This window comes from Wyeomyia smithii, chromosome 3 (assembly GCF_029784165.1).
Source record: "Wyeomyia smithii strain HCP4-BCI-WySm-NY-G18 chromosome 3, ASM2978416v1, whole genome shotgun sequence".
NCBI classification, from domain to species: Eukaryota; Metazoa; Arthropoda; class Insecta; order Diptera; family Culicidae; genus Wyeomyia; species Wyeomyia smithii.
In genome coordinates this window covers 137,643,317-137,661,861 of record NC_073696.1, presented here as the reverse complement: position 1 = coordinate 137,661,861, position 18,545 = coordinate 137,643,317, and the positions used below count along the sequence as shown (strand labels likewise).

Here is an 18,545-nt window from a genome sequence, read left to right as displayed (position 1 = left end):
GCATTTTTTTGATATTAAGATCCAGTAGACTTTTGGCACACCAATTGAATAAAACGTTAATTTCATCCTGAAAATGTTGCAGATCTACGTTGTTACGTATCTCCATGTACAATTTCAGTTCGTCTGCATAGATGAGTACTTTGGCGCGATTCAGTACAAGATTGACATCGTCGACAAACATAATAAATAATAATGGACCCAAGTGGGAACCCTGTGGAACACCAGAAGTGACTTTAATTGCTGTCAAGGTTTTACCCTTAAAACAAACAAACTGCGTTCTATTCGTCAAGTACGATTCGATCCATGCTAGCAGTGTGGCTCTCAATCCCGTACGTTTAAGCTTAAAAATTTGCAGCGGAATATTATAGAGTTTCAATGAAGTTATTCCTGTCCATCGCCCCCAAAGAAAAGTTCACAAATTCTAATAGGTTTTTAGTGGTAGATCTACCTTTAAAAAACCCATGTTGGTTATTGGAAATACTATTTTTGACTTGACTGAACATTTCTTGATTTACGATTGCCTCAAACATCTTGAGGATCGACGAGATGATTGCAATTCCTCGATAGTTCTTGATATCTGACCGCTTACCAGACTTAAATATAGGGCTCAGAAATGATTCTTTCCATGCTAGCGGAAAAACGCCTGACTTGAGAAACAGGTTGAAGAGCCAAAAAAAGGGTTTAACAAATGAAGTTGCAAGTTTTTTAAGTAAAGATAGCGGTATCTTATCCGACCCGTTCCTTTATTGGCATCAAGGCCTCCAAGAGACATTAAGATTTCTTGTACAGTAATATTGTCAACTGATATGTCATTTTCTTGTTCTTTTAGGTAAGAAAAATAGTTTATGTCTGGAGTATCCCCTGATGTTTTATAATTATTTTGAAAAAATCGCGCAAACTGGTTACAAATATCACCACTATTAGTTCCATCAAAGTCTTCAAATTGCATGCGGGATGGATAATTAGAAGTTTTCATTTTTTCGTTCGCGAAGCTAAAAAACGCTTTCGGATCGGATTTTATGTTGGCTTCTACTTTTGTATTAAAACTCTCATATGCTAAGGATATTTCTACGTCAAGTGCTATGCAAATTTCTATATAGTTATTAAAATTCTGAGAACTTTTGTCTTTCTTATAAGCTTTATGTGCCTTTTGTTTTCTGTTTTTGAGATTTCTAATTTCTCGTGTGTACCATATCGGATAGAGGAACTGCTTCATTATTCATCTCATTAAGCCGATATTCACGAAGAATGCACGGATTAAACACCAAATTTTCACGAAATCATTGAACAAATAAGCTAAATATGCTTACGTACTCTTATGGAATCGTTTGGCATTGTATATTTAGTAAAATTAGCTAAATTTATCCTGAATTTTGTAGAACAAACCATTTTTCACAACGCTTCCATATCCATCTCAAAACTTGAATCACTGCTCAATTATTCATCTCACAATGCCCCTATTTTCATCTCACTGTTATTCATGAATGAATCACATTATCATGAATTAAAGTAGCCGCAGCCCGTCGTAGTAGGTTACCTAGATATCCGCTGCAGTTGTTTACGTGAAAAATTGGTTACTTAGGTAACCACTACAGTGCTGTCCATTTATGTCAATTATGTCGGAATAATTCAACATTTTCAGTATGATTTTTTCGTATTAACAGAAACTGATTTAGCAACTCTTGATTTTCTTCAACGCAGTGAAAACAGATGAAAATACAGTTGAAATTTAGGAAGTGCAGAAATTCATCTCATATATTTCTGTTAATTCAAGCTTGTTTTAGGAAATTTGAGGTGAACATTTCAAAGATTAAAGTATTCTTTGTGTAGTGAGTGATTTTGTTTAGTGATTAAAATGAAAAGTGGTCCGCTAGTGATGAAACAAACTTTGGTTGGCTGCAGAACGAGTTTCGTTGTAGCCGTATAAACGATGCGCGGATTTTGTTATCTGAGGTAGGTGATTGAATTAAATGAGTTTTCGAGTGCAGATGCCCGACTATAATATCAAATTCAGTGCTTTAAAGTGAGTTTTTGAAGATTATACTTTATGAGGAGTGAAACTAAGAAGAATCCATTCTATGGATTAGCAGATTAGTTTAAGAAGAAAAAAGGCGTTTTTTCCTGTTTTCAATTGTGTTTACATGTTGAATGAGATGAATATACGGGCTGAGATGAATAATGGAGCAGTTCCCCTATTTATAGCTTGCCTGTATCTTTTTCTTTCTCTTGGGCACGAGTTCATCTATAATTGAGAAGAGGCTGTTACTAAATATACCGACAGCTTTGTTTATATCTTTTTCATTTTTCAATGAATTTTGCCAGTTTACATCATTCAGTCTCCTATCAAATTCTTGATAATTTAGGTTTTGAAAATTGTGAACAAGCTCAAAGTCGGTTTCGCCGGAACGCTGTCTATGAGAGTTAGTGAACAGTGAATACTCGATGGCAGTATGACATATTTCGTTTCTCCATAATGGATCTACGGCGACATCAATACAAAAATCTTCAGTGCAGTTGGTGAATAAAAGATCCAGATAGCAGTTAAGTTGGTTACGAACATGGTTGATTTGATAAAGTCCAAGTTCGCTGATTTTATCAAAAATAAAGTGTAGTGTATCATTTAACCTAAGACAGTCTGCAGAAGACATGTTTTTGATGTTTTTCATTATTCATTAAAACTTTTACCCAAACATCTTCAATTTCAGCGTGTTTTTCACTAGGAAAAAACTTCCTTTACTGATAGTTTCAAATCGCGAACACTTCGAAAAACATTAAACCCACTACCAAAGGCTTCTTCACTTTTAATATCTTCTGTCCAGTTTGTTTTAGTAGCTAGAATGACATCATAATGGCAGCCATTTACTTTTTTGAAGATTTGCTGCATTTTGCTTGCACTTTTCATTCGATTAATATTTTGACAATACACTACTTTTCCACTAAAGCTAATTACCTCTCCTTGTGAGGATTCCGTCAATTCTATATTTATGTTATCCTCCAAGGGGTCCGTCAGTTTCTGGCAAAACACGAATGCCTACATGCACACGCTTTACATGGTGCAAACGATAGGCTCCGGGGTAAGTGTGGTGAAACGGGAGATGCCGACGTAGATGAAGAGTTTGAAGCTGGAGTAAATGCTGTACTGCTAGCCAAATCGGAACCATCTATCGTAGAGACCAGGTTTAATTGTGTAAGTTGACAATCTGCTCGATATGGATTCAGTACTTCACCACGTTGGAACCTAATACCATGCTGTGTTTGTACTGAAGGCCTTGAAGATGTTGTTTTGGCTGCTGCTAGTAGCTCTTTATCCGGGATAGAATTGTTTACAGGTTTATGATTGGTCTGATTTATTCTGGTACTGTCGCAATTTTGGTAACTACATGAAGGTATGTTGTGGTTGATGTTGGTGTTGTCAATATTTTTGGTATTGTTGTAGTTGTAATAGCTGTATGTGGGTACATCATTCCGGTTGTTGTTACAAGTGCGGTTACGTGAATTTTTGAATTTTTTATTTAGATTCCAATGCTTTCTGTTGACTTTTCTTTGCTTTATTGCCTTTTTTTCAATTTTTTGCTGCTGAGCGCGGCGCAATTAACGTTTGTCACATCAGTGTGAAGATTCGTTGTTTTGCTTTCGTCTCGATTAGACGCAAATTGTTCATCTCCGTTTGAGTTCGCAAAATAACAATACACGAGTTATCGTACGGGTGTTTTTTTTTTGTCGATTAGTTCTTGTGCTGCGCGATAACAATAGCCTGCAGTATATCGGCAGAAACATCTTCTGCACACTGGTAGGGGCAGGCTACCCCGCCAGTGATCTGATACGCAGCTGATATATCAGCAAGAATAATTCTCCCGCACCGCTGTTACCCTGCTAGCAGCACGGACCACCATACGATCGAGCGAGTGGAAGTCAACTACAAGTGGCATCTACAAGGTCGCGTGTAGGACACGGCCACTGTGTCACAACACGAAGCTTGATCGTCATTGTTTGTTCTGCGGAGATGCTCGATTAATCCTACTATCAGCCGTGAGGTCGTGACTTAGACGTTCGGTGAAGTATTCACTTTAGAATTTTTATCATTATTATTAATATTATTATTATTATTGTTATTAATATAATTATTATTAATGTTATTATTATTATTATTATTATTATTATTATTATTATTATTATTATTATTATTATTATTATTATTATTATTATTATTATTATTTTTATTACTATTGTTATTAGTATTGGTACTTGCGATAAAACACTTGGTTGCTCATACAGCTATACGATAGTGATGTACCATAGATACGAGGTAACCCGTGCAAACATATGCGATTTTGAGTTATCTAGACTTGTTTTCATGAGTTTAGTCATTAAGGGTGATACAAAATGATAGGTTTTGCGACTAAATTTATATGCAATACGACGTGATACTGGAGATTTTGCTTTATACGTATAATCATCACCTTGTGAGTTTACTATGAGTTTGGACAGGCATGATATGAGTTTATGTATATTACTATGCGAGTATGTTACACTCATCGCAAGAAGTTCGCAAAATAACACCAAAAGCGATTAAACACATACGTTGTTCATACAGCAATACGATACTGATGTGCCATAGAACTTTCTACGAGGTAATCCGCGCAATATTATGCGACTTCTGGTTGTCTGGGATGTGTTTCGCTATAATCGTATTGTATCTTTAGGGTGATTCATTTAATTAATTTTAGTTATACTGTAGCGTAAGTAATTATGATAAATTTAAGAACTTAGGTTTAGGTTTAGATCAGGGTTCAGTTTAACTAATTCTGGATTTAATATTTAGCTTTAAGTGAATAATATTTTAGATGCATTTTGAATAATTATGATACAGATTTTATTAGACTTTTTGGTTTATTTATGGTTCAACAATTAATTTCAAAACCCTCTTTTGTATATTTTTGGTCACTATTTTGCACTATCTGGTCTCTATTTGGTCAATATTTTAATGAAAAAAGTCATTAAAGTCACTATTATTTTGCTACTAGCCCTGATATTTCACGAGAAAATCGTAACCAAATATCGCTAACGGCAAAGATGTGTTTCGTGGAAGTTTTCTTCGGCCGGGAAAAATATCTAGATGTGTGAAAGTGGCAGTTTAATTTTTGTCAGAAAAAACAATAAAAATGTTTGAGTTTTTAATGGAGTGATTCATTCATGCGAACAGAAAAACTTTAACGTTTCAAGGTAAGTTAAAACACATTGAGTTTCTGAGTGGAATATAAGCAGTAGAGCTTGGCAAACTGAATTCTGCCCACAACGCTATCACCTGACGAAGCCGTCAGTTACCCTATATATATTAAATACGGGTCAATTTTTTTGATATTGATATGTCAAATGAATTGAAAGTCTGAGAATAATAATAGAATCTATTAGATTCTAATATTATTTTGAGGCGAGGCTCACCGAATGGAAATTGACTCCGGAATGCGCTGCAAGTACTCAGTCATTCTGCAAAGGGTCTTTGGAAGGTCGGTAGATCTAACACCTTCTAGGTTCCGAAAACAAGACAGACGCAGAAACAAGAATCAACAGCATTGTCTTTTTTTCACCCTATCACTGCCAGACAGTGGAATCTAGAAGGTCATACATACATACATACATATTGTTATTGATATTGGTACTGCCTTTTTTTTATTTTGATCCATTGTAGTTTGAAAAATTGTTTTTAAAATTTAATAGCAACTACTTGACCCCCCCCCCCCCCGAATATTTATCGTTTGTGTGTGGTAGAGCGTAACGCTCCCGCAAAATGGACGACATTCCTGGATGTGGAAACAAATGGGGAAGAGATTGAGATCTCCTCCATCAATTCCCCTCTACCTTCCCCGCTACCTAGCCCCGTACCAAGGGTACCGGCAACACGGGTGAAAGTTTACCCAGATGCTTCGAAAGGTCCGTTCGTAGTTTACTTCAGGCCCATAAAGAAGCCTCGAAATATTATTCAAATCGGCAAGGACCTGGCAAAACAGTTTTCGGACGTAACCGAAATTACAAAGGTTAGACCGAACAAACTGCGAGTTGTTGTGAGTAGCTTGAAGCAAGCAAATGCAATTGCTAGCTACGAGCTCTTCACGAAAGGGTACCGCGTGTACATCCCTGCCAAGGACGTGGAGGTCGACAGTGTGGTTACCGAAGGAAGCCTCACAGTCGATGACATTTTGCGTCACGGGGTTGACTGCTTCAAGAACCCCCTGATTCAAGATGTAAAGATACTGGATGTCAAGCAATTGCATTCAGTATCCATCGAAGAAGGGAAGAAGAAATTCCTCCCTTCGGACTCCTTCCGTGTAACATTCGCCGGATCCGCACTGCCGAACTACATCTCTTTGGACAGGGTTCGTCTACCTGTACGCCTGTTCGTACCGCGGGTCATGCATTGCCAAAACTGCAAGCAGTTAGGTCATACAGCCACCTACTGCTGCAACAAGGCACGCTGCAGAAAGTGCGGAGGCAATCATGCTGAGACCGCTTGCAACGAGAATACTGAAAAGTGTCTTTACTGTGAGGGAACTTGGCATGACCTTTCGGCGTGTCCCGCGTACAAACAGCGCGAGGAAAAAATCAAGCGTTCCCTCAAGGAACGATCGAAGCGCTCTTTTGCAGAAATGCTTAAGAGGGCTGAGCCACCCTCGACAGGAAACATCTTTTCCTTTCTGCCAACCGATGAGGGTACATCTGACGATCCCGTCGAAGGGTGTTCTTATGCCATGCCAGAAGGATCTAGGAAGAAGAGATTGACCAACTCTCCTAATCTTTCTCGCAAAGGTCGCAAGATAACCCCTAGCGGAATGACCAATAAGCCAACACAAAAAGCAAGCGGTGAAGAAAAACCGAAGCAAGTACCTCCCGGATTTAATTTCAAATCAAACCAGGAGTACCCACCGCTTCCTGGGGCACCCAAAACCCCTCGTGCACTCATTTCTCGATCAGAAGATAAAAAAGAAACAGGGTTCGTAAAATTTTTTGATATTGTGGACTGGATATTTAAAACATTCAACATACCAGATCCCCTACAAAATATTCTTCTTACCCTTCTTCCTACAGTGAAAACCTTTTTGAAGCAACTAGCAGCAACTTGGCCCCTCATTTCAGCTATCATATCTTTCGATGACTAATACGGCGAAAGAGGTTAGGAATTTTATCACTGTATTACAGTGGAATTGCAGAAGTATCGTCCCTAAATTCGATCTATTTTCTCATTTGATAAATACATACAATTGTGACGCATTTGCGCTCTGTGAAACCTCTCTCAATTCAAACGATCAACTCAATTTCCACGATTTTAACATTATTAGTCGAGATCGAGACTCACACGGTGAAGGGGTACTTTTAGGGATTGAAAAGTGCTATTCCTTCTTCAGAACCGACCTCCCCTCGATCTCGAATATTGAAGTCGCTGCCATTCAAACGAATATGAATGGAAAAGACCTATGCCTTGCTTCGTTATATATACCTCCATCCGCGCGGATTGAACAGAGGCATCTCACTAATATAGCAGAGTTGCTTCCCGCGCCTTTTTTGATATTGGGAGATTTTATTTCTCACTGTTCGCTGTGGGGGTCGCTATACGACGACAACCGATCTTCTTTAATCTGTAACTTAATCGACGACTTCAATATGACACTTTTGAATACTGGGGAAGCGACACGTGTACCTAATCCTCCAGCACGTGAAAGCGTGCTTGACCTATCCCTTTGCTCGACATCACAAGCGTTAGATTGCCGGTGGAAAGTAATCAACGATCCCCACGGTAGTGATCACCTACCAATCGTTATCTCAATTGCTAATGGGTCAACTCCAACGGATCCAATCAATATTGCGTATGACCTCACACGTAACCTTGATTGGAAGTCTTATGAGACCATAATATCGCAAAGAATCGAGTCCCACGTGTAACTTCCTCCGGAGGAAGAATACGCGTTCCTTTCTCGCTTGATCATCGACGCCGCGACTCAAGCTCAGACGAAACCGATACCCGGGGTAACGATTAGACGGCGCCCTCCCTCCAAGTGGTGGGACAAAGAGTGCTCAAACCTGTACGCGCAAAGATCCTCGGTGTATTTGGCCTTCCGAGAACAAGGCACTATCGATTTGCTCCGAAAGTACGATGTACTGGATAGACAGATGAAGAGCTTGATAAAAGCAAAAAAACGCGGATACTGACGGTGGTTTGTAAACGCGTTGTCGAGGGAAACAGCGATGAGCACTCTTTGGGATACCGCCAGACGCATGCGGAATCGTAACGTTTCGAATGAGTCCGAGGAGTATTCAGATCGCTGGATACTCGATTTCGCCAAAAAGGTCTGTCCGGACTCTGTCCCCGAACAGAAGACCTTTCGCGACGCGTTTTTAGTAGCTACGGAAGAGCCTCCATTTTCGATGTTGGAATTTTCAATGGCTCTCCTCTCGTGCAACAATAAAGCTCCAGGGTTGGATAGAAATAAATTCAGCTTGTTGAAGAATCTACCCGACTCTGCAAAAAGACGCTTGTTGGACTTGTTCAACAAGTTCCTTGAGCTAAACATTGTTCCGCACGACTGGAAGGAGGAAAAAGTCATTGCTATTCAAAAACCCGGAAAACCCGCCTATGATCACAATTCTTATAGGCCGATTGCTATGCTCTCTTGCCTCCGGAAATTAATGGAGAAAATGATCCTCTTACGGTTAGACAAATGGGTCGAAACAAATGGTTTACTTTCAGATACTCAATTTGGCTTTCGCCGGGGCAAAGGAACGAACGATTGCCTAGCGTTGCTTTTTACCGAAATTCAACTCGCCTTTGCTCGAAAAGAGCAAAAGGCTTCTGCATTCTTGGACATTAAGGGGGCTTTTGACTCTGTCTCTGTAGAAGTTTTAAGCGCGAAACTTCATTCGCAGGGACTTTCACCAAATTTGAATAACTTTTTGCTCAATTTGTTGTCAGAAAAGCATATGTATTTCTCACATGGCGATTCGACAACTTCCCGAATTAGTTACATGGGTCTTCCCCAGGGTTCATGTTTAAGTCCTCTCTTATATAATTTTTACGTCAATGACATCGATGAATGTCTTGCAAATTCATGCACGCTAAGGCAACTTGCAGACGATAGCGTTGTATCCATTACTGGTAGCGAGGCTAGCGATCTGCAAGGACCATTGCAAGATACCTTAGACAATTTGTCTGAATGGGCTCCTAAGCTGGGTATCGAATTCTCTCCGGAGAAAACTGAGCTGGTCGTTTTTTCTAGGAAGCATAACCCAGCTCAGCTGCAGCTCCTACTAACGGGTAAAACAATCACTCAGGTTTTAGTCGCTAAATATCTCGGGGTCTGGTTCGAATCTAAATGCACCTGGGCTTGTCATATTAGGTATCTGACACGAAAATGCCAACAGAGGATTAATTTTCTTCGTACGATTACCGGAACCTGGTGGGGAGCCCACCTTCTAAGGCTTTACCAAACAACGATATTGTCTGTAATTGAGTTCGGGTGTTTCTGCTTCCGCTTCGCAGCAAACACACATTTGATCAAACTGGAACGAATACAATATAGTTGTTTGCGTATTGCCTTAGGTTGCATGCAGTCGACCCATACGATGAGTCTTGAAGTGCTAGCGGGTATTCTTCCGTTGAAACATCGTTTTTGGAATTTCTCTTACCGGTTGCTAATTCGATGCACAGTTATGAACCCATTAGTAATTGAAAATTTCGAGAGGTTGGTCGACCTTCAATCTCAATCCAGATTTATGACTTAATATTTTGACTATATGGCTCAAGATATTAATCCTTCTTCATACGATTCCTCCAATGTCGCACTTTTAGATACTTCTAATAATGCTATATTCTTCGACACCACCATGAAAGAAGATATTATTGGTATCCCGGATCAATTGCGACCGCAAGAGATTCCTTAGATTTTTTTCCAATAAGTTCAAACTCGTTAGTTGTGATAAAATGTTTTACACTGACAGATCTAATCTAGATGAGTCCACTGGCTTCGGTGTTTTCCACGAAAATTTTACCGGCTCCTACAAACTCGATGCTCCTGCTTCCGTGTACGTCGCAGAACTTGCTGCCATTCAGTACTCTCTTGGGATCATCGAAACCCTGCCCATAGACCACTACTTCATCTTCACAGACAGTCTCAGTGCCATTGAGGCTCTGCGATCGATGAACACTGTGAAGCACACCCCGTATTTCCTGGGAAGTAAGGCGGTTTTTAAGTGCTTTAACAGATAAAAATTACCGGGTTACCTTAGCGTGGGTCCCTTTTTTTTGTTCCATTCCGGGCAATGAAAAGGCTGACGCTTTAGCTAAGGTGGGTGCTATTGATGGCGATATTTATGTAAGACCAATTGCTTATGATGAATTTTATAGTATTTTGCGTCAGAGAACACTCAACAGTTGGCAATCATCATGGAACTCAGATGAACTGGGACGGTGGCTACATTCCATTTTTCCTAAGGTATCGACGAAAGCATGGTTCAAGGGGTTGGATGTAGGTCGGGACTTCATTCGCGTGATGTCCAGACTTATGTCCAATCACAATACGTTAAACACGCATCTCTTTCGTATAGGGCTTGTAGACAGTAATCACTGCGTTTGTGGCGATGGCTACCATGACATCGAGCATGTTGTTTGGTCGTGTACCGAATACTGTGGTGTTAGGTCTAAACTTATAGATTCCCTTCGGGCCCGAGGAAAACAACCGAACGTACCCGTTAGAGACATTCTGGGAAGCGGTGATCTCCAGTACATGACACAGCTATACGGGTTTCTTTTATCTATTTGCTAGAATACAATTTCTGTCACAAACTGAAAGAGAATGATACACCCGGCTGAAGACACTAAAACGAAGACTCGGCATCTCTATGTTTACGCAGACACCTCAGACCAAAACTGCTCAAATAGAACATCACTGGTTAGCCACGTACAAATGAATACATTCTGTAATATAAAATAGTTGAAAAACAAAATTGTAACACCCCTCCTTTCACCTTAAATCCGCACTAGCTCGTAGTCGGCCGCGAGATATAAAAAATGTGCCTCCCTCTTTTCCCTGCTAATTTAGAATTAAAAAAAATGTACTTGGCTCAGTTAAACATAAATTGTATCGTGCCGTGTCAAATAAACTATTTAAAAACTAAACATCAGTGTGAAGCACATCAGTGTAACATGCCATTTCATTCTCACGTATACAAGGGCGCAGACTACAACGTGCCGAGGAAGGCGGGGGCCTAGCGTGGTTGGCAACGTCTCCGCCAACCACGCTTGACGCCTGAGTTCGAATCTCAACGCCGACATAGGTGTCGATGGTTGTGGGGTGGCGTGATCCACTCACAACCAACCTAAATGGTCTAGATTCAATCCTAGCCGACACCGAGTGTTTTTCTGAGTCGAAAAATCTCTGGGATCACGCCTTCCATCGCATGAGGAAGTAAAGCCATTGGCGCCTGTCTGTTAATCAACGGGTCGTATGTTAGGGTCCTGGGTGGAGTCGCCTCCCGGGCGTCAATGATTGGCACAACAACAGTGGCGGAACTAGACCGAAAGAAAATAAGCGAGAATAAAAAAAACGTGCCAAGAAGGAGGGAACAACACAAGCAAACCATCATCTCTCTTCACATATCACACGCAGCCAACACGAATTACAAATACACTAATCACTAATTGAAACAACATTATCATAACCAGCAGGGCATAGCCTCACACCGTTTCGTTGATTAACTTTTTCATTACTGCACAATTATATTATTCACTAATTCAATTCCAATAAGCAAAACTCTGTCTACAAAGGGCTTCCAAAATGCAACCGGGTTTTTTTTTCTTGCATAGCTCACCGCTCTTGCGCATATAACAATGCTCATTTGTCAAAAACTGTACCAAATTAAATATAGAAAAACACTCAATAATGCTTTATTTTCGTAGCTTTGTTTTTGCAACAACAAAAAAAAAAGAAAAAAAAATTAATGTCGAGCTTACATTTAAATAAATGCAAAAGATTTTTTCTCTGTGTCGCGTTATATTTTAAATCTAAATACAGAACTCTACATTTAGTTTCTTTCTTACCTTATATGTCGAAGGGATATAATAAAATCGTTTTTGATGTACTGTTCGAGTTCGTTAGAAGCAACTGGAAATAGTATCAGAAGATAGATAATATTTTAAATTTTAGTTTCACCAACGAAATTAACTCACCAGGATCAAGCGATAAACTGAGTCCTTCATAAGCCAGCGACGATAAAAAGCATAGAATTAATAACATCCTCATATTTACGTAAATACTGGAATAAAAAAAACTGACATTTAGAACATACTAAAAATACAGAAAAAAAACTTTCAAGTGTATAGCAATTTCATATATTCGAAATATATTTTGTTCTGGTCATACTGGAAATCACCATATTTGTGCTTTATCGAAAAATGTTAAACCCATATTGTTTTTTTTTTTGACTAGGGTGACTTTTATGAAAATGGGTGGCCCAAAAAGTTTCCAATTTCCAAAGATTTTTAACTTTTGAGCTGTTTAGCCGATTTCAAATCTTTTGGCGATAAATTGACGATAATTAGTAGCTTTAAATAATAATAACTGAGGAAAAATGCCGATACAAACCTTATTTTGACGTTTAAAATAGGTTGGAACCCAGAAAAGCCTATCGATAGATTTTTTTAAAATTTCTCACGAAATTTTACATTACACTTCAATTGTTAAAGGAAGTATATTTTTATATTAGACATAAAATTATTTTTATATTTTTATATTGGACAAAGAATTATTATTAATATGGACATAGAATTTTTTTCATATATTATGTGATAATCTTTCTCCTTTAGTAGCAGTTTCCCCAACCGTTTGTTTAATAGATTTATAAAATGTTACGACTTTTAGTGTTATATGTTAGTTTTATATGTTATATATATATATAGTTTTAATGCAATAATGCATCTTAACGTTCCTAGACCGATAAATATGAAGCGAGTACCTAGTATATTTTTCACTCGAAAGACAATATCTACATTATCTACAACTTCGCCGAAGGTGTCCCACCGATCGAACAAACCGTTCTGGTTCCCGCGGCCAACTGATAGCACAGTGCAACAAAAATTGACTTTTTTTCTGCCTTGGTTTCTATATACATATAATTTTTTTGTGTATTTTGATGCAAAACCTAATTTCCCCGAGTTTGAACATAGGGTAGGGAACATATTCTAAGCAGCTTTAGGAACCGCCTGTGTATTGAGACTCGAAATGTGTTGGGTGAAATTGTTCTCTATCTTTTTCTCTGTCAGAACTTGTTTTTCGGTTTGTAAAACTAAATTAGCAAACTTTAACAATAACCAATTAAAGTTACCAATCGAGGGACACTATTCCAATCACCCTGAACCTATTTTAAGCAATTTCCATCTGTTTTGCAGGCGTTTTTTTTTCAGCACCCGAAGTGGCTCCTGAATGGCTGCAATATAGGTCGATTCGTTTCGAATGATGATTTTTGTGTGATTTCTTTGTGATTAACGGTATTTCTCATATTCGTAAGACAGCTAGACAAACAAAGTTTTCGTTTCCATCATTGAAATTGTCGATATTGATCAAAATCCAGGAGTTTAAAATAGGCGCTACTGCTTAAGCCGTACCCTACCCTATTTCAACTTAAGGGGCAACAATGCACAGTGTTTTATTTTGCCGTTTTCGTGCGATTAATTGAATAGCGTTCCAAATGTTGATTATAGTTCGGAAAAGTTTCAAGATATTTAAAAAAGCATCTTTCGATGTAGGAGGATGAGTGATCAATCCACCTGAAAGTGAGATAGCAAATTTACTTTTTCATCAGATTGAGATAGACGCATGGTGTCTTCGGCAAAATTTTAGGTGATCAAGAAACAAGAAACTTTGCCGAAAACATCATGTTTCTATCTCTTGCATATAACGAGCAACATAAAGTTTTATACTATTATACATACTAGGAAGATATCCCGTGAAAGTGTTAACGAGGATCTTCTGCATTGATTGCTCATTTCGTCAGATCTTGTTATCACAGAAGCACGTGGATGGCCAAAAATGGACATCCCGTGAAAGTGTTAACGAGGATCTTCTGCATTGGTCGCTCAATTCGTCAGATCTTGTTATCACAGAAGCACGTGGATGGCCAAAAATGGACATAAAATTTTTTTGGGAAGGCGTGGAATCTTTGCTCGCCTCTTTTGAAATTGGGGAAGAAGAATAAATGGAATTTGGAAAAAGCTACTTTTTTCATCCACCACTAAAAAAAAACCCTAAATTAATCCACCACAGGCTTTCTCTTTCGAACTTTTTATTTGTTTGAATAGATTTACATGAAACCTTCAATTGATAGAAGAAAAATACACCTTGATAATTTCTGCTGGATTTATTTATTTTTCACTATATATAACGAATTTCTGGTAGCCAAAAGCATAACTATACCGAACGTTTTTAAAGTAACATGAAATAGATATGTTTAAAATGTATGATGCGAGTTTTATTTTTGTTCCTGGTATAATTGAAACGCCACTGCACTCTTATATAGATCGAAATTTTTCCTGGTGAACAACAGCCTAAAAAGACCAAATATCATTCAATACGAGAATTTGTGAAACAGTATGATACCCAGAGGCTAAAAATCAATTTCAAACGTCATTTTAAATTTTTGGATAGTAGCTTCCAGTTTCATTACCCAACATGAGTTTTTTAGGAACCGGGATAATAATGCTTAGAGGCCGGGAATCGACTCTTCATTTTAAAATCCGATTTTGCGACTTATGGTTTCTGGAAAACAACCTTAAATTGCCAAATTTGATCCAATAAAGGTATATTCACTCTTTGGGTCCTAGAATATTGATGTTGTATTGGAAGCAATAATTGAAGTGCAAAATGTGAAATTTGACGTTATATTTGTGCTAAAGAAATATCGAAAAAATGACTTTCAATTTCAAAACTTTAATCACGAGCAATACCGGGAATGTTCAAATACATAGTACAATATATTTTGATTAATCAATTTCGTTTCTTTCCATAACTTTTGAACCCCGTGTGAAATTGTTATGAAATTTGTTATTTGTACGTTTGAGAGACAGCCCGTAGTTATGTTAAAATAAGTCGTGTAATTTTTGAGTTGATGGACTTTCGTTATTTTCAGGATTTAATACATCCGATTATAATTAAATGAAATGGCAACCAAACCTTTCATTTGACACTAAGATTGTTGAAATTAATCCAGTCATCTTTAGGAAAACGATTGAATTTGAAAAGACATCGGAACATGTTTCTTTTCACAACTTTTGAACCACATGCCTAATCATCATAAAATTTCTTAGATAACCCTTAATTAGCCCGTTAATTTGATACCTATATTATTTAAATCGGTTGTGTAGTTTGTGAGAAAATGAAGTTTCGTGATTTTCACATTTTGATACATTACAGACAAAGTTACGGTCCGATTAAAATTAAATTCAATAGGGTGTTATGAGGCAGGTAGACCTTTTATTTGACACTAATTTCGTGAAAATCGGTTCAGCCATTTCTGAGCAAAGTGAGTGAGTTTAAGTAATCTTCGGGTTATGTGTCTTTTCATAGCTAGATTTCACATTTTTAAACATAACAGGCAAAGCAATAGCCGATTGCAAAACAAATCAATGGGGTCTTATAAGGCAACTAGACCTTTCATTTGACACTGATTTTGTGAAAATCGGTCCAGCCATCTCTGAGAAACATGAGTGAGATTAAACAGTCTCTAAAACACGTTTCTTTTCATAACTTTTGAACCACATGTTCAATCTCTATAAATTTGAAAAGTTAAGGGTTTTTTGGGAAACCAGTTCATTTGAAACCAATTCTGTTCAAATCGCTGTGAAGTTTCTAAGACTCGTGATTTTTACATTTTGATACATAACCTCTAAACTAAAAATCCGATTACAATAAAATTTTCCGGACGAACACATACGATTCGCATAGATTATCTAAGATTCCTCACATTGGATTCGTGAGCGTTCTTGAAAAGGATTCCTGAAAAAAGAATCCTCAGGAATGCCCTGTATATGTATATTCTTGAATAAGAATCCTGAGTGGTAATCCTCTGGATCGTGTTTGCGATTCCTTTCACGATTCCGTCACCGAGTTAAAGGTATTCTGGGGATTCTTACTCAGGATTCTCTGCGTGTTAGTAAGGGTTGAATGGGTCTTATGGGGCAGCTAGACCTTTCATTTGAGAATAATTTTACGGAAATCGGTCCAGCGTCTCTGAGAAAACTGAGTGAGAATAGAAATCTGCACATACACACACATACAGAAAATGCTCAGCTCGTCGAACTGAGTCGAGTGATATATGCCATTCCGCCCTTTGGAGCACTTTTATATCTTCGGTTTTGCAAGTGATTGCTACACCTTTCTAGGAGAAAAGCAAAAGTAAATATAAGAAACCTAAATTAATCCACCTAGCGGTCAGACCCAGCCTATCTCATTCAAACTTTTTATTTGTTTAAATAGATTTACATGAACGCTTCAATCCAATAAATGTATATTCACTCTTTAGATTCTAAAATATTGATGTTGTAATCCTATACATATAAATACGCAGTCCGGTCTGTCTGTCTGATCCATATAGGCTCGAAAACTACCGAACCGATCGACGTGAAAATTTGTATGTAGGGGTTTTTGGTGCCGATAAAGGTTCCTATGATAGTTTGAAACCCCTCCCTCTTCTGGAAGGGAGGGGTCCCATACAAATAAGACATAAATTTCTGCACAACTCAAGAACAAACCAAACAAATTTAACCGAATTTGGCATGTGGATGTTTTAAGAGGTAACAAATATGTACATAAAAGTTGAACGCCTCTGGAAATGAATGTTCTGGAAAGGAGTGGTGCCATACAAATGGAACACAAATTTCTGCACATCTCGAAAGATAACCAACTAAATGGAACCAAATTTGGCAGGTGAATGTTTTTAATGGTAACAAATATGTTCTATAATCAACCTCTGGCAACATTTTGGATTGTAAGACGGCAACTTTTGGTTTCTGGAAAACAGCCAAAAATGGCCGATTTCCACCCAATATAACAATATCCGAATCTAGAATGATACACAGGAACTAAAATCGACCACAGATACTATTTTGATACTTTTTTGTTTTTTTTTTGTTCACACAACATTTATTTGACCCGGCACAATACAAATTAATGTTTTACGGAGCAAATTAAGTCTAATGCCTTATGGTCTAAAATATCTGATAACCTAAAGGCAAATTTTTTATCCTCGTTGCCGACTATGAGCTGAAACTAAATTTATTACTGAAACTAACATGTTTTTTTTATCCGAGATTCGTTTCGCTGCTAAGTGGGCACTTTGATGCTCTTCAAATAGCTATAAACAAGTGGCATGTATGGCATGTTTTGCTGAGCGAGGATATCACGAACTGACACATAGGGCTGTATCCCCGGGCCCTGAGGGTATCCAAAAGTAGAGATCTGGCGCCGCGGAATTCAGCACATACTCAAACCACGTGTTCAATGTCTTGATACCCCGATCCACAAACGTAATGATTACTGCTCGCCAGCCGAATACGCAGGAAATGTGCATCCAACCCGAAGTGGTTGGACATAATTCGAGACATCATGCGAATGAAATCTCGTCCTACATCCAACCCCCGTAACCAAGGTTTGGTGGAAACCTTGGGGATGATGCTGTGTACTAAGCATCCTTAACCGGGATATTCTGCCACAGTATTCGAAAGTCGTGCAGAACCTAGAGGAGCTGCAGTGCATGGTGTATTCTGCTGCCGGCTGCCGGAAAACACGCAAGGCTGTAGAGACCAAGTCATCATTGATGCAGTTATTGTTGGTCTGGCAAGCCGGAAACAGAGAAACCTTGGCATGGCGTACATCGACTATAAGAAGGCATACGACTCGGTACCCCATCCGTACCTCATCAAGGTACTTGAGTTGTATAAAATAGACGATGGCGTCATCAGGTTGATGCAGCACGCAATGGGACGATGGAATACGTCGGTCCACGTTACCGACGGGGCAACTGTGTTGTGGTCCTGAACTATCAGCATAAGAAGGGGGATTTTCCAAGGCGATACCTTTAGTCCGCTTTGGTTTTGCCTTGCACTAAACCCCCTTAGCAGAGCACTCAACCGATGCAGCTATGGCTACCAATTGAAAAGTGGGACAACGAGTACAACAGTAACCCACACTTTCTACATGGACGATTCGAAGCAGTTTGCGGAAACTAAGGAGAAACTGCATCTTCTATTGCAGCTGGTATCGACGTTCAGCAACGATATTTGTATGGAGTTTGGTATCGATAAATGTCGACTAGTCAACCTCCATCGAGGTAAAGTGGTGGACACCGACAGTTTCCGCATCAACGAGAGAGAGGAGATACGATGTATGGTTGAAGGTGAATCGTACAAGTACCTTGGATTCCTGCAACTGAAAGGTATTCACCACACGGTAATCAAAAAAGAGCTGCAGGGTAGGTTCTTGCATCGTGTCAACCGTAAATTGAATTCA

The 18,545-nt window shown here is 38.6% G+C and overlaps 1 protein-coding gene across 2 annotated transcripts in view; it reads right to left on the bottom strand.

Moving 5' to 3' along the window:
• The window catches only part of LOC129731353 (cartilage oligomeric matrix protein), a 531,272-nt gene that overhangs the window by 490,349 nt on the left and 22,378 nt on the right, over positions 1 to 18,545 (bottom strand). For both annotated transcript variants that reach the window (XM_055691254.1, XM_055691255.1), the window contains exons 2-3: positions 12,215 to 12,300; positions 12,086 to 12,149 (exon numbers count right to left, since the gene is read on the bottom strand). In XM_055691254.1, the coding sequence (XP_055547229.1) occupies positions 12,086 to 12,149; positions 12,215 to 12,287 (137 nt within the window). In that variant the 5' untranslated portion in view covers positions 12,288 to 12,300. The remainder of the gene's footprint in view (positions 1 to 12,085; positions 12,150 to 12,214; positions 12,301 to 18,545) is intronic.